Consider the following 16,785-nt stretch of genomic DNA (forward strand, 5'->3'; position numbering starts at 1 on the left):
TTAAAGCTCTGTAAGTTTACAGCCAGGGTTGAGATCCAGAGTGCTAAATATAAAAATAAAAACAAGCTAGTCTCATTACCAGCTTTTTGTAATTTAAAAAGTTAAATTTCAAAAATAAAGCACAAAAATCTATTTCCCAAATGTATCATTGTTTATAATTTGTCTCTGTCATCCAAAGAGGGACTAATTCATCTCTGTGATTTTATCAAGGGAAAATGTTATTCTTACAAATAAAAATGATTAAACTGAAGTTCAAAGGGGTTAAACAACTAGCCCAAAGCAACTGTGAGTCATCAATGATGCAGAAAGACAACTAGTCTACTATTTACAGGATAGTGCACTATCCCAATGATCACACTATTTTAACTAAATACATTTTACTGGATTATCACTTTATTCAATTAGACACTTCATAAAATAACCCAAAATTCAATTAAGAATCAGAGTAGGTAATAAATTTGGGGGGAAAAGGAATTTGACCCTAAATAGGAATTCTGAAGATGTTAAATTAGACTTAATTGGAGAATTAAGTCTATATAATTTCACATGAAAGACAGCAATGGATACCAGATTATCAATTTCTCTAAGCATATCCTTAAAAACTTTTTTAATTAAAAAATAAGTCTTCCAGAAGATACAGCATTATTTTCAGAAAACAGTCCTAAAATGACAAAAATGTCATATGCCTTTGCAAACAAACACTTCTCTTGATACATTCAGATGAATTTCAACTCTCCTTTAGGGCCAACCCAACTATAAAAAGGGGTTTTGGGTTTAGAGAAAATTATATTAACTTTGAGAAGACCTTTAAACATTAAAAAGAGTTAATAATGTCTCCCCCACAAGAAAGTTAAGGTAGTTATAAAACTTCAGATCATGTCAGTGTTCTTGTTCCAGTTACCCTAAAAGACCACATACCTCAAGGGGAAAAAATTTCTTTCCCTAAAGGTAAGCAAGGCACTTCAAATCAGCATCACTGTTACTGGCCTGGATACCTCCAGTGGGACCCAGTTTCTAAGAATATACCAACAAAGAATCTGAGTGATAACTTAGGAAGTTCTTCACTTAAATCTCAAAGCCAGTTTCATTCTGTTCTTTGCTATTTACTGCTTCCTGTAGGAGAAATGCACATCTATACAATTCTACTGGTTAATTAATTCAGTGTCTTTGCCTGGTAAAAATCTTGTAGCTACGCTTTTAATATTTTAAACAGTTTAATTCGACCCTATTTCCACCTCTACACCAATGCTGAAAAATGATATAGCTTCATCTTACTTCATATAAATCATATCTGCAAACTGATTATAAATAAAATCAAACTTTAAGTCCCCAGAAAAGTTTACTATTTATGTGAATCTTTCATTTAAAAAATATTTTTAGGGGCGCCTGGGTGGCTCAGTTGGTTAAGCGGTTGACTTAGGCTCAGGGATCATGATCTTGCAGTTTGTGAGTTTGAGCCCCGCATTGGGCTCTGTGCTGACAGCTCAGAGCCTGGAGCCTGCTTCAGATTTGTGTCTCCCTCTCTCTCTGCCCTTCCCCTGCTCACACCCTGTCTCTCAAAAATTAATAAACGCTAAAAAAAATTTTTTTAACAAAATAAAACATATTTTTAATCTGGATTTTCAAATATCAAAGACAATGGGAGTTAACATTCTTTGCCTATTTTTAGACATTTTAATTACATTATTTCACTTATTCCCTACAATCCTGGGGAGAGAGAAGGTATTATCCCCATTTTACAGATAAGGAAAATAACTCAGAAAGATTAAAAATTTACCTTTGACCCTGGACTGCCCCAATGACCCACCTCTATCATACTAGTTCAAATTTTTATAAAATAGGTTAACAGCATAAATACTGAAATCCTTTGACCTGAGTACCGGTATCAGTTGTAACACCAGATAAATAATCACAGGCCTGAAATTAGCTGCATAAGCCTCAACTTTTCTTGTCAATAAAATGTGAATAATACTGGTTTTGCACAGAGCTGCTGAGATGACCTGATGAAATACGTTTGTAAAAATACACTGAGCTATGGCTTGTCACGCAACAGCATTTCCTTAGTAAGTGTGAAAAAGCAAGGGATGTCAGGGATTAGGAGTTATACATCTTTGGACTGTTTCACTAATTATACACAATACTGTTTTTATAATTACAGAAATAAAGCAAAGTATGAAACAATTTGTAAATGCTAAGGGTTATATAAATGTCAGGCAACTACTACTTTACCAGTAAACAAATTCTTCCAGAGACAAAACAGGTTAAAATAAGCTGAAAAACTTCCTATTGTGAGTAACATATTCTTTCAAGGTTAGAAGTTTCCTAACTTGGTTACTAAAGGAAAAGTCTAAGGTAGAAAAATTAAGTCCTATACGAACTTAAATTTAAAAACAAAAAAATTGATTCATGAAATGCTACTTTTATTTCTAGTACCTAGTTCTCAGGGGGAACTTACACAATTAACATAAGAAAATTCAAAAGTGTTTTAAAAAAAATGTTTATTTAAATTTATTTAAGTTTATTTAAATTTAAAAAAATTTATTTATTTTTGAGAGACAGAGTGAGACAGAGTGTGAGCAGGGGAGGGGCAGAGAGAGAGGGAGACACAGAATCAGAAGCAGGCTCCAGGCTCCGAGCTGTCAGCATAGAGCCAGATGCAGGGCTTGAACCCACCAGCCGTGATATCATGACCTGAGCTGAAGTCGGACGCTTAAGCGACTGAGCCACAGTTTCTCTTTTTTAAAAAATCCTTTTAACAAGGCTTTTTTATTAAACATGTTCTATAACAAAACAGAGTTTTCTCTTAACATTTTCCCCCTTAAAATCCTGCAACCTACTTACTAAATGATTTTGCACAAATAAACTTCTAATGGATGAAAAAGTTGGGTTATTTTGCTAATCCTTACCCATAGTATGCTTTGAGGAAAATAGCTGGCACCTTTCCAGTTTAGATCCATGTGGACAAAGTGTAACATAAGCAGGTTAGTATAAACACTTGAAAGATCTCGGTTGTCCACAAATATCTGAATCTCTCCACAGGAAGATTATATTTCAGAGCAGAAAGAAAAATTCTCTTTCATACACATACTAAAGGGCTTTCCATTGGTTTTTGTTAAGACCACAAATGGAAAAAACTACTACAGAAAAAGCACACAACTCTGTAGTATCAAGTACACTGCCAAAGTACCATGTGAAGCAACTGAATTTTTTAAAAAAGCACTTTTCACGCATTCTGGCATCTGGAGTAAAAGTAGCTATTATTAGTGGGTAATCCAAGGAAGGGTCTTATTTCACAATTAAATGTGCATAAATTTATCTTGAATACCTAACTTTCCTTTTAAAGAACACTATATTTTCATGTTAAATATACAGTTGTTATCTAAAGTTCTAATTTTATTTTTTCTCTGCTAGTGACAAAATACTATAAATAAAACATTCAATGGCACCTTCAACTTGTTGAACTATGTACATATAACTTAGAGGATTACTGACTCTGCATATTTTTGCCAAGCTTTTAAAAACTGTATTAAAAGTGTATTAAAACTGCACTTCCTAGCTTGATCTACTATGTTAAATATGTAATTATTTTTATTACATAGAAGTATTATATTAATAAAGATAACACTAAGGATCCACAATACCTTACTAAAAACCAAATTTATTAAGTATGAATAATGCTAGCAGTAAACCTTCAACCTATAAAAAATAACTTGACAATTTAATGGAAAAAAATCAACGATAAAAAATGTTTTAACTTTCACAGCATTTGATTTTTATATCACTGCTTTAATTTTTACACTTTAAAATCCATGAACAGCAATACAATGTCCTAAGAGGTAAGATGATATTCTTTTATAGCTATGACAACACTCAAGAATTAAAATCTTGGTAATGCCTACCATTGTGGTTTACCATTGACTATGATGTGTAAATTTTAACAATTTTTTCATGCTAAAGAACAAATGATAAATGCAGCAACACAAGCTACACATATCATAAATGAAACCTTCTTTCAAAAGCCAGTTTGATTCTGGTTGTGGAATGTTCTTGATTTAGAAGAACCTTAGAGACGGGGCAGTATAGGGTCTGAATGGAGTTCCAGATCTACTGTAGGTCAACTGTGATTTGATCTGGGGTTTTCTTTAGACTCTCAGCCAAACTAAGGCTGGATTCATAGGTCCGAAGACAAAGCAGAACCAGATTATCCTTGAAGGAGATGAAATGGATTGAAAAATCTGAACATTTATCTATTTTAGTATGAATCTTTATCTTCCAGATCTTGCAAAGCAGATTATCTAGATTTGTATCAGGTTTCTTTTTATAAGAATTGTTTTAAATGTCTAGGAGCATTATCATCTTATTCCCAGACAGTTTCTAGCTCGTAAAAAGTGAAGACATTAAAATTATAAAATTAAAAGAGTAACGCACAAACAATAAACTAGACCACCAGGAAACACTTTATTAAATATCCTTTAAATCTAGTAGTAAAAGTGAGCCAAAAGAAGTGCCAAGTTCTCCTGTAAAGCATTAGGCACGGATACGAATTTGAACTACTGTACAAACCTACAAACCTACTGTAGATTCCTCCCTGGAATCCCTGCTTCGCGAACTAAGTTCCCATTCCATTGCAAAGCAACATTTACTCTTTTATACTTCTCCAAATTTACCGCGTGTATCTTCTTAGGCAATAAAGTATTTTAAGTCTTTCTATACTTTGAGTTAACGATACCATCTAAACCTAACGACCCAGTAAATAAGACACTACACTAGTCAGATTTTTAGGCTTGTTCTTATAAATACATCTGAAGACCAGCTAACTCCTGACCGTTGTTTGCATTACGACTGCCTAGAGATCCCGGTCAGCTTGACTCTTAGGAAAGATCAATGGGAAGGGGAGGTGAGGAGAGGGTGGGAGCAGAAACTTGGTAACTGGAAAAGTAAAGAAGTAGTTAAAAGTCTCTGAAGAGCGGAGGAGGGTCTCCGAGAGACTACAGGTCGGAAGGCAGGGCAGGCTGCTGAAGCCACGAGGGGAAGGACAAGCCCGGAGGAAGAGTGAAGAACTACCTCGCGGGACGCAGGAGGAGAGTTGCAATCGCAAGGGCAGGTGAGCGAGCGCGCAGGTGGGGAGGAGGGTTGGCAGCCTCTAGGGAAGGGAAGAGTTCAGGTGAATCAGGGAGAAGCAGCAAGACTCTGAACACCAAACCTGTTTGAATCGAGCGGGGTTCGGGGGAGGCAACAGTGGAAACACGGCTCACACTACGAGCCCCACCGGCGCAGAAGGAAACCCCAGGAGGAAATGGCTCTAACGGCGCGGGGGCGAGCCCCTGCGCTCCCTCCCGGGGCTGCACCCTCTGAGGTTACCTTTGAGCTGGGGCAAGGGGTGCAGCTCCGCCTGGCTGCCCTGGCTGCGGAACTGCGACGAGCCCTGGGAGCGCTTCTGCCTCTGCGCCTTGCGCACCGATTTCCGGGTGAAGCCGTCCACTTTCTCCGAGGCCGAGATGGCGGCGGCGTTGGCAGCCCCCGCCGGCGGCGACGACGACGACATCGCCGCGGCCCTGGCGCTTGGCAGCTCCGGCTGCTGCAAGCACGGAACGGGCAGCGGCAGGAGGAGGAGGCGGGGGAGAGGCGCGGAGAGCTCGCGCCCCTCCGCCCCGTCCCCCCCGGCCGCGCCGCCCTCCCGCTCCGGGGCGCCGCCGAGCTTCTCCCCGCCGCTGCCGCCTCACGGCCACATCTCAGTGCCCGGGGTTCCTGGTCCCCGCCGCGCGGCCACCTCCCGGGGCTGACGGAGGCAAGGGCGGGGGCGGAGGGGGGTGAAGAAGTTGTTGACTTCGGGCGCGGAGGGCGGGTGGAAGAGAGCCTGAAGTTTGGACAACTGAGGCGAGGGCGCGGGGGTGCGGACGCCGAGCGCGCCTCTCTGCTCTTCAGCCCAGTTCGCCAGCCGGCCGGCTGGCCCCTCAGTGGCCGCTGCCAGCGCAGCCAGCCCTGCCTGGAGCCTCCTCCCGAGGCGCTGCCATCGCGGGTCCCCTCCGAGCCGCCTCCGCTGCGCCCGCTCTTCCCTGTCAGCGCCGGACCCTCATCTCCCGGGGCGGTGACCCGCCGCCCCGGCTCTGGGCGCGCACACACTCGCTTCTCACGGCTCGGAGCTGTCCAAGCCCCCTCCCCCACGCGCCCTTCCGCCGCCCACGGAGAACCCCCAGCGAGCGACCGCTACAACTTGAGAAGGTGGAGGGTGCACGCAGGGGTTGGGGGGGGAATGTGTGTGCGTGTGCGCGCGCGCTAGGGCGCGCGGCCCGGAGGAGGGGCCTTGCGGGGGGTGGGGAAGGAGGAGATTGACTGACAACTTCCGCAGGGTCCCACCAGCCTCTCGGACGTTTAGGAGGGAGTAGGGGGTGGGAAAACATGCCAGCTCCCTCAGCCAATCGCAGGGCTAAGCGGCAGGAACGGAGTGAGGCGTGGCCTCCCTACTCTCTCGTTAAGCTGAGAGGTTAGGCAGAGAAATGGGGCGTGGTTGTGTGACGGACTTCTGCTACAACCAATCATAAGTGAAGACGGCAAGCCATGCGCCGCTTACGTCACAACAGCGCGATGAATTCTTGTGGTGGAGGAGAGGTGCCCCGCCACCAGCGAGGGACTTTGCGCGCCTGCGCGACAAGCCTAGGCTCTACTTGCTCTCCTGACGGCCTATCAGAAGACCAGAAAACTAGAGTGGGTAGTTTAGAGAGCAATGTGGTAGGTCCCTTGCCTTCCCTGTCCTCTCTGCTGGCCAATGAGGAGCTGAAGCGACTGGTGGAGAGTTTGAGATCTGCGGCGGGAAAGAACGCCAGGAGTTACATCACTGAAGTGGGCGGAGCAGAAGTCGGGTGGGGGGAAAAGGGCAGTGGGATTGACAGGCGAAGGGGCCCCGGGAAGGCGAGGAAGTGAGCCGGTCCAGTCTGAGCTAGGCACAGGAACCCTGGGCGGGCCTTGGAGCCTCCACTGGCCCCAAACCGCATAATTGGTAGTTGCGGAATAGATTTGTAGCTCTTGAGTGGTTCAGGCACCGTGGTTCCGAGAACTGTTCTCGCGCCTAGTGTGGGCAGTCTAGCATCTCCAGCTTCAAAGAGTTCTCTATATTCACACCATCCAAGAAGAGGTTTCTCATGCCCAAGTTAGTATCCCACTAATTTTCACCCCTTCTTCAGCCAGAGGCCTTCAGTTTTTCCAACAGAATAAGTACAAATTCGCTCATCAGTGGCTTCTGGATTTGGGAGCTTGCCATTTACATTCATTGTGCTCTCTTCCTTGGAGATTAACGACTAAAGTTTAAACTTATTAAAGTTAAGTTTTGTGTGTGCGTGCTTTGCATATCATGATGCTTAATAAAAATAAGTGAATTGATTTGTATGAGAAGTATGTGAAGGGAACTAAATGTTCTCCACCCTATTATAAGACTCTCACTACCCAAATTATTAGAAAGTACTAAAGGAAATTCAGAAATTGTTTTGCCGTTTAAGAAAAAATGGATAAACGTTTGTAGAGTGAAAAGAGTATAAACATATTTTAAGCCTAAATTTAAGACTGGAAAATTTTTAAAATTAGATAAGCGAGCACATTGTCTCCCTTTGGCTTGGTTTTGCGGTGGTGGCCCAAATCCATTCCTTGTCCCATGAGCTGCAGGCATTTTCCTTTTGACTTGATAATAATACGTGCTGTTTATCTGTTTAAGCAAAAGTACCTGATGGATATGTACAGAAGATTCCAACTTTGATCAGGAAGTTGGATTCTAGATCCAGAGCCAAACTAACTACCTCAAAACATTTCCTTCCTCAGATCAAGAGTGGTGAAACTATATACAATTCTCCCAGTCAGGGAGGTTCAAACGTAAGCAGCAGCTTTGAAAAGCCACTGAAGCTCCAGACCATGTTGAATCTACCTTCACAAATGGCCAGACCAGGCCACCTCAAAATTTGCGCAACCGACCATGTAGTTCAGTGCTCTCGACTTCACTGCCAGATCAGCCTTTAAAAACACTGTTTATAGGGGCACCTGGGTGGCTTAGTCTGTTAAGCATCGACTTTTGATTTTGGCTCAGGTCATCATCTCACAGTGGTGAGATGGAGCCCTGTATGCCTCTCTGCAATGAGTGTGGAACCTGCTTGGGATTCTCTCTCTCCCTTTCTCTCTGCCCCTTACCCCCAAAATAAATAAAAATTTTAGAGGCACCTGGGTGGCTCAGTTGGTTAAGTATCCAACCTCAGCACGGGTCACAATCTCATGGTTGGTGAATTCCAACCCTATGTTGCGCTCCGTGCTGACAGCTCAGAGCCTGGAGCTGGTTTCAGATTCTGTGTGTACCTCTCTCTCTGTCCCTCCCCTGCTTGTGGTCTGTCTCTCAAAAATGAATAAACATTAAAAAAATTTAAAATAATAAAAGAAAAATAAATATATATTTTTTAACTTAAAAACACTGTATCTTATTCACGTTTGAAGAACCACTAGTACCTACAGAATAGATTCCAAATTCCAGCTGTCTTCAAGCTAACTCCTATCTTTCAAGGCATAAATACCACCATTTTCTACACAAACTCTTTTTTCAGGTCAGACATGTCATTCCACATACTGATCCCCTAGAAGTAGTTGTGCTTCCTTGACCCTCAGTCTTTACTTTTCCAACATCTCGAAATAATCGTTTTTCCATCTGGTTGAAACCTATCTTCTCTTCAAACCTCAGCTCAACCCCTATCTTTTATGAAGGCATTTACGATCATCTGGCCAGTTTTGTCTCCCTTCTTTCTCTATGTTGCCAAAGCCTTTATTGTCTATGTCACTCACATGCCCCATCATCACATACCATTGGAGATGGAGCTACACTCTTCCTCCCATGAAAGTTTGTAAACACTGAAAGACCAAGAACTCAGTTATTCTATACCTCCATATGCCCTACTGAGCACAGGATAGATGGACAGAGCATGACAGTCTAGTTTTTAATTCTCAAAAGCAGGGTTTCTGAAAGTTTGGCCATTCGATCACCTACATCAGAATCCTCTGAGGTGCTTATTTAAAATGTAGATTCCTGGACCTGACCCCAGACACACAGAATGAGGACCTATGGGAAAAGTACTTAGAAATCAATTGTTCATAAGCTCCCTAGGTCATTCTTATGCACACAAAAGCTTGAAACTACTATTCTCTGAATATTATTTTAAAAGATTGTAAATGTCTAAAAGAGGCAGTACCATTAATAATAAAAAGGATTTACATAGAATATGAAGGGAAAATAAAAAGCAGAAAGCAAACCAGTAGAGTAAAGCTAAAATTCATACTGGGGGGTGCCCGGGTGGCTCAGTCAGTTGAGCGGCTGATTTTGGTTTAGGTCATGATCTCCTGGTTCATAGGCTTGTGCCCCACATTGGACTCACTGCTGTCAGCACAGATCCTTCAGATCCTCTGTCCCCATTTCTCTCTGCTCCTCCCTCACTTGCGCTCTCCCAAAAAGAAATAATGTTTAAAAAAATTCATACTGAAATATGATAATAAATACTAGAAAATAGAGAACACAACAGATGGAAAGCAGATACTGGAAACAAGTTGTTGAAAGGCATGGACCCAGCACAACTATCTAGGCTTTCTGAAATGGCCCCTTGCGGAAGAATTTTGAGCACAATTTTAAAGAAAGAGTGAGTCAAAACCTGAAAAGAGAGGAGGATGGGGTTCCGGATTCAAGTCACCAAACGTCTTGGGGAAGATGGCAAGAACAATAGCTCAAGAATTGAAAGGCCTGAATTTATTACTTACCAATAGTATGATCCTGCTAAGTCACTCACTCAAGAGCCTTGGTTTCCATGTGTGTACATCAGGAAAAGAGTTAAGTGAACAGCTTTCTTTTATAGGGTTGGCATGAGTTTTAAATGTGACACATGAAAGAAAATACTTGGGAAAGTGAAAACTATACACATGATAATCTTACACACATATGATTTTTCATGTACTGTCTTTAGTACATAGAGTATCTGGGTCCTAAACAGAAGCTTGGTCACTAAGAATCATCTATCAGAAAACTGCAATTGCAGTGCTAATCTGTGTGTGCCTCTGATGCAGGAAGAGTGTTGATGATGATTCCACACCATAGATCTCCTCCTCTTCCCATCTGTGAAGACCCTTGATAAACAGTGATTGAGAGGCCAAGCCTTCATCACTCACAAATTCTTTGGTTTGTCCTCACATGACTTGATTTTGTTAGTCCATAAACATAAGTACATTTACTGATCTCATTCGTTTGTTCACAATGCCTAGCTTGCTGAGGAAAATGAGCAATTCATGAAACAACATCCACAATAGCAAAATCATGGTCCTTTAATAGTTTTAAAGAGTGAATCAAAGAAAGCGTTCTTTTCAAATCACTGAAATTCTCTAAAACATATCCAAGCAAGGTTTTGGTCGTCAACATTCTCTTTCCTTAAGGGCCTTGCTTCCTAAACTCTAATAGAGCACCAGACAAATGTGCTTTATCTGCAGATTCAAATAGTGGTGGGATTTTCCAAATTGACAAAAATAAAATAAGACAAAATTTCTCCTATATATTTTTCTTGAAAATTTGATTCTCACTACCACTTTATTGGAACCTAAGTCAAGATAGTATCTGATTTGTCGTAAAAGTGTTGATTTTTAATACCTCACTCCTTTTTATTTAAATATGCCCTTTATTTAAAATTTAAAAGGAGTATAGGGGTCACTGGAAAAGTCTCACTTTTATCCCTGTCTCCCAACACCCAGTTCTCCTCCTCAGAGGCAACCAATGCTGTCAGATTCTTCCATGTGCTTCTTCCAGAGATATAGTATGTTTACGTCCTTAGGATTTAATAAATTCACGTTTTAAGAAGCTCCACCAGAAGCTTCATGATTCATAGGTATTTCATACGGCTCCAGATTTCAGTGAACCTTCTAGCGTTCTTACAGGTTTATGCATATTCATTCATTCATTCATTCATTCATTCATTATTTTATTCATTAATTCATTCATGTAACAGATATTTATATTTGCACACTGTGCATTAACAGAATTAGAAAGCCAAAGGAATGCCAATGACTGATCGGTACAGGTTTGGTCAAGCCAGTACCTGACCCTGGGGCAGACCAAGAAGGTCCTTCTCACGTGCCCCCAACTGTTCCAAATTGCAAAGTCCTTTCTAAAATATATCTTTCAGGAGACTTGTGTTTCTATGTCCAATGAGATCTGACTAATAACTTAGTATGCCAGTTGTCAAAGCTTATTGAAATTTGGTTTTCATAAATAAAACTCATCACTTCTCTAGATTTTTTCAAGGACTCTAAATCTGTGTTGTCTCTCTGGCCCTTGTGCAAGCACAATTGCTCCTTGAGGTGATTGGAATGCCTGCAATTTTCAGGAAGGGTCATTTGTTAACAGGGCAGGTTCAGCTGTCATGGTTTTCGATTGCTTCTGCTTTTGCTTTTTAATTACAAATTGTTTTTAGTCAAGTTTATCATGATCAAATCAGTTTGGTATAGTTTATTGTACAGGCTATTGTGTTGGTCAACCAGGAGCTTAGACAAGGTCAGTGGCAGTAGAGATGGGTTAGAATGGAGATTTATCTTAGAGGAGCGTGCTGCAGAGGGTATTCTTAATCCCCCAAAACATGCTAGGATACTTACATGTTATGATTATCACAGAATCTCCCTTTCATAGCTGTGAGGGCTTTTGCTTCATCTAAGCAGGCTGTAATCATAAATTTCTGAAAACCCCTGGTGTACTCAATCATTTACCTGTATTGATGAGGGACCAGGATATAATTTGAGGAGGCTCAGCTCATGCCATATCCTCTCGTCCTGCAAAGGGGAACTAAAAAGCCTGACGTTGGCAAACTCTCCACACTTTAATTCAACTCTGAAAGCATTTTTCAAGTGCCTGCTAGGTGCCAGGCAATATGCTGGACACTAGGAATGGGAAGATAAATAAAGCATGGACCCTACAATTTAGTGAGGAGGGGCAACATAAACACATGACCAAAGACTACGTCATATATAAGCCTTCCTTATGGTGTTGTGTGAAGACAGTGGAAAGAAGATCCAAGGTTGGTTTAGGAGGAGAGAACCAGGGAAAATTTGACAGAAAAAGTAATGTTTGAAATGAATCTTAAAACAGTTTTCATATGGATAAGACAAAAAAGAAAAGAAAAGAATACTTTCCATTCAAGAAGTTTTTCCACATTTCTTTATCACAAAAAAGATTTTCCTATCTCAGTAGATGAATTTGCTTATTTCACACAGTATGTTACCAAGAAAACATTCCATTGCAACAGAATCAAATAGTATGCCCCACCTTGTGTCAGAATTTGACTTGGAGGTGGATAGTTAAAGAGAAAGGAGAGATTAAATTCAACACATGACTGCCCTCTAGACATATTTTGCAAAGCAGTGATTATAAAAATACTATATTGTTTCTTAATCCTCCATTTATAGGGGGATTTTATATAAATCTATAAGTGGTCTTCCCTTTCTGTTCACCTGGAAGAAGCATCCAGGTTTTGAGGCAGTCCCTGTCTTAAAATATCTAGCTGCTACATGCCAGCAATGTGTTCTCTCTTATTTGCTTGCTATTTGGGCTCACACTTGCAGAAAACAATCAATTTGGAAAAAATCAGCAAATTGATCTTATTTCTTTAATGTCAGGTGGTATCTACGGTTTGAAGAATCAGTATTAGTAGGACTGTGGGGTTTTCAGGTATTATTGGACTGGAAATATTCCAATGTTTTTAGATCCTAAGCTTTGACTTCTATCCCACACAATATAGCTTTAATATATATACATATACACACACACACACACACACACACACACACACACACATATGCATGTCTGTGGGTGTGTATAAATGTAATCACTACCATAAATTTAGTTATTTTTATGTATATTTATGTTTGAGAGAGACACAAAGTGTGAGCAGGGGAAGGGCAGAGAGAGACACACACACACACACACACACAATCCCAAGCAGGCTCCAGGCTCTGAGCTGTCAGCACAAAGCCTGACACAGGGCTCGAACTCACAAACCATGAGATCAATGACCTAGCCGAAGTCGGACACTTAACCAACTGAGCCACCCTTACCACCATAAATTTAACACCCGCCATGTAGTTGGCACCGTTCATATGAAGAATCTGGAAGAAAGAGATCAAATGAGATCCTGTCTGAAATTCTCTGTTATCTGTGTGACACCCCTTTCTGATCCCCTGAGAGTTTGGTCCTAGTGATCCAAGGACATGTTGAGGAGAAACTTTTATATTCTAGCACCTCTGGGGGCTTCTATTCTTCTTTTGTAAAAATCAATGGAAATTCAGCCTCTTTTTATTCACTCTATACAAAGGCATTCACGCAAAAAAGTGATACTGAATGGATTGGACTATCACTACCATAAAGTGCCTCGCACTTTAACAATTTTGTATATGTGGAATTATGAAGTCCCATTGCCAAGATAGAAAATGAGATTATTATGAGGTATAATGGTGTTGAGTATTTCCTATTCGTTCATTCATCCATTCATTCATTCATAAATTGCCCATTAACTTCCTATAATGTATCTGTCTCTTCCAGAGGCTTGGAGAATAGCCATGAATGAGACAAAGTTTGCCTGCATGGAGTTTGCCATCAGTGGGGAAAGTTCATATTAATTAAAGTTCAACTATAAAAACAAAGGAGGGAATATGCACCAGAGGAAACACCATATCATTCTACACAGCAGATGTACACAGCTGTGTAGCTAACCAGTGGGGTGACCAGCTGGTCCTGGTTTGCCAGGGACTTTCCAAGTTCAAGTGCTGGAAGTCTCCTGTCCAGGAGCCCCCTAAATCCTGGGTAAACCAGGACAGCTGGTCACCCTGTAAACCAAACAGGCAGTGACATCTACTTATTAGGCCTATTATGGGCAAGGCCTATGGCTAAAGGTTGTGGTCTCAACCCTAAGGAAGCATGTGCTCTTAGGGGAAGAGACGAGGCATGTGTCCAGGAAAAGATAACGTCTCATTTACAACAATATTTGATGAGAGCCAAGACAATAAATTTTGAGAAGCCCACAGCTGGTGTTTGTGTTGAGGTGGAGGAGTTGGGGTTTAAGCTAGACTTGGAGGATTGGGCATAATCACCTAAGTAAAGAACCAGGGAAGTGGTAAGGTAGAGCTCTATCCAACTGCTTACTGTATGTCTCTCAACTCAAAGTGTCCAACTTATTATTCCCACCTCCACCTCCCCTCTCTGTCACTACTTGGTATCACCACCGGTCAGTCCAGAGAAGAATGGTGTGAAGGCATGCAGGGGGAAGCACAGGCAGGTACAGAGGAGGTGGGAAGATGTGTTGGCTAGAGAAGGTGATTTCTAGAAGAAGGGTGAGAACGAAAGCTGGAGAAGCTACATTCATTCACTCACTTGATAAACATTCAGCACTTATTATTGGCTATTTTCTGGTCTAGTTTCTGGGGATAGAAAGGGAAAAAAAACAGATTTTTTTTTTCCCCTCAGAGATTCTTGAAAGGGGAACAAAACCAAAAACCAAAAAAAAAAAAAAAAAAAAAAATCACAAATCAGCATAGATAATATAATAAATATTGTGAAAGAGGTAAGCACAGAGGAAATCTGTGGGGTTGGGAGCAAGAAAAGCTTTCTAGAGTACAAGGTTCTAGATTTGGGAACTGAAGAACTACAAGGAGTTATCTAGGAAAAGAAACAAAAGGGAACTCATTACAAGAAGTTGTTGGGAGGGGGGGTACCTGGGTGGCTCAGTCAGTTGAGTATCCAACTCTTGATTTCAGCTCGAGTCATGGTCCCAGGGTCATGGGATCAAGCCCTGTGTCAGGCTTCACATTCATCATGGAGTCTGCTTAGGATTCCCTCTCTTTCTACCTCTGCCCCCTCCCCTGCTCTCTCTCTCTCTCTCTCTCTCGCTCTCGCTCTCGCTCTCTCTCTCTCCCTCTCTCAAATAAAATTAAAAGGGGCACCTGGGTGGCTCAGTCAGTTAAGTGTCTGACTCTTGATTTTGGCTCAGGTCATGAACTCACCATTTGTGAGTTTGAGCCCCACATCTGGGTCTGTGATGGCAGTGAAGATCCTGCTTGGGATTCTCTCTCTCCCTCTCTCTGCCTCTCTCCTGCTTGCTCTCTCTCCCTCTCTCTCTCAAAATAAATAAACATTTAAAAATAATAATAAAGTAAAAATTAAATTAAATTTCTTAAAAAAGAAGTGGGAATGGAATATGGAAGGTGTGGAGAGCCCTGAGAGGAGATGCACCGTGAAGCTGAAGGGAGCCTTCTACAGCGGGCAGAAGATGAGGGCAAGCCAGGTCATGTGCAGTTACTAGACTTGATTTTCAAGTCAGCCTTTTAAAAGGTGAGTGGTACGATCACATTGACACTCTAGAAAAATTACATTGTTGGCAGTGTGGAGGATGAACTGATGACAGAGGGCAAGACCAGAGACAAGGAGACCAGTAGGCCAGAAAAAGAATGATGAGAGCCTGAAGAAGACTTCTGAGGTCACATGAGGGAGATCTTGTAAATAAAGAAAAGGACATGGTGATCTATTTGGGGGTGAGGGTGGGGAGGTAAGGCACAGAGGGGAGGAAAGGATGCCTCGTGGTATCTGGATTCAGTGACCGGTGGACAGCAATGCCATAGTGACACAAGGAGAGGAGGAATACAATGGACATAATAAGTTGGACATTGATTTTGAGAGAACATGCAGTGTGCAGTTGGATAGTGCAGTCTGGAAGGAAAGAGATCTGGCTGAACATAGAGGTCTGAGAGTCATCAGTGAAAAGAGAGTAGATGAGGTCTAAGAATACCCTTGTTCTCTTATGCACGGTGTGTAGAACAAGAAAGAAAGAGGGTGAGAAAAATCCCAGGGTACCCATATTGGAGAAAGCAACAGAGAAAGAAGGTGGCATCTGATGATGGCATGTTAACAAGATGGGACTTTAACCTGAGATCAGTGGGGAAGCTGAAGAATGTTTGAAGAAAAGATGTCATGTTGAAAGTAGCGCTTCTACCCAGAACACTGGGTGGGGGAAGTGGAAGCCAAAGAGATTGGTTGGAGTTGAGAACAAGTGTCCAGGTGATAAGGACCCGCCTGAGTGGTACTAAGCAATCTGTTAGCATCACCTGTGAAATTTATTTAAATTATATGGAATTTTAGGGGCTCCTGGGTGGCTCAATAGGTTAAACATACAAGTTTGGTTCAGGGCATGGTCTCACAGGTCATGAGTTTGAGCCCCATGTTGGGCTCTGTGCTGACGGCTCAGAGCCTGTAGCTTGCTTTGGATTCTGTATCTCTCTCTCTCTCTCTCTCTCTCTCTCTCTCTCTCTCTCTCTCTGCCCCTTCCCCCCACCTCTCAAAAACAAATACACATTAACTTTTTTTTAATTAACTATATGGAATTTTGAAAAATTCCCAAGTGACAATCCAACACCCACCCCATCCCCTTGACCAACTCTGTTCACACCTTATCCCCTATTCCTTGATGGTCACTGGCTTAAACCAAAAATGGCCTTGGGAATAGAGGCGATGAACATTACAACAGAAACACTAGAAAGACTTGACTAAAGGGAGTAAGTTGGCAAGTCAAAGGGAAGAATTACAAATGACAGCAATGCTTTGAATTGGGTGACCAGATGAACTGGGGGCCTTAAAAAGTCCAAAGGCTGAGCCAGTTTTCTTTTATGGGAGGGGAAAGAAAAGAGTGCCAGAGGAAGGAAGGGCAGGGGAAGCAAAGATAAATCTGAAGCTACATGTGTTGAATTAAC

General features: G+C 41.8%; 1 protein-coding gene across 1 annotated transcript in view; it reads right to left on the minus strand.

Moving 5' to 3' along the window:
- PPP2R5A (protein phosphatase 2 regulatory subunit B'alpha) overlaps window positions 1-6,261 on the minus strand; it is a 66,754-nt gene extending 60,493 nt beyond the window's left edge. Inside the window, exon 1 of the mRNA XM_047840823.1 lies at window positions 5,362-6,261. Coding sequence (XP_047696779.1) covers window positions 5,362-5,545 — 184 coding nt within the window. The 5' untranslated portion in view covers window positions 5,546-6,261. The remainder of the gene's footprint in view (window positions 1-5,361) is intronic.
- Window positions 6,262-16,785: the final 10,524 nt, after the last annotated feature.

Source organism: Prionailurus viverrinus, chromosome F1 (assembly GCF_022837055.1).
Source record: "Prionailurus viverrinus isolate Anna chromosome F1, UM_Priviv_1.0, whole genome shotgun sequence".
Lineage (NCBI taxonomy): Eukaryota > Metazoa > Chordata > Mammalia > Carnivora > Felidae > Prionailurus > Prionailurus viverrinus.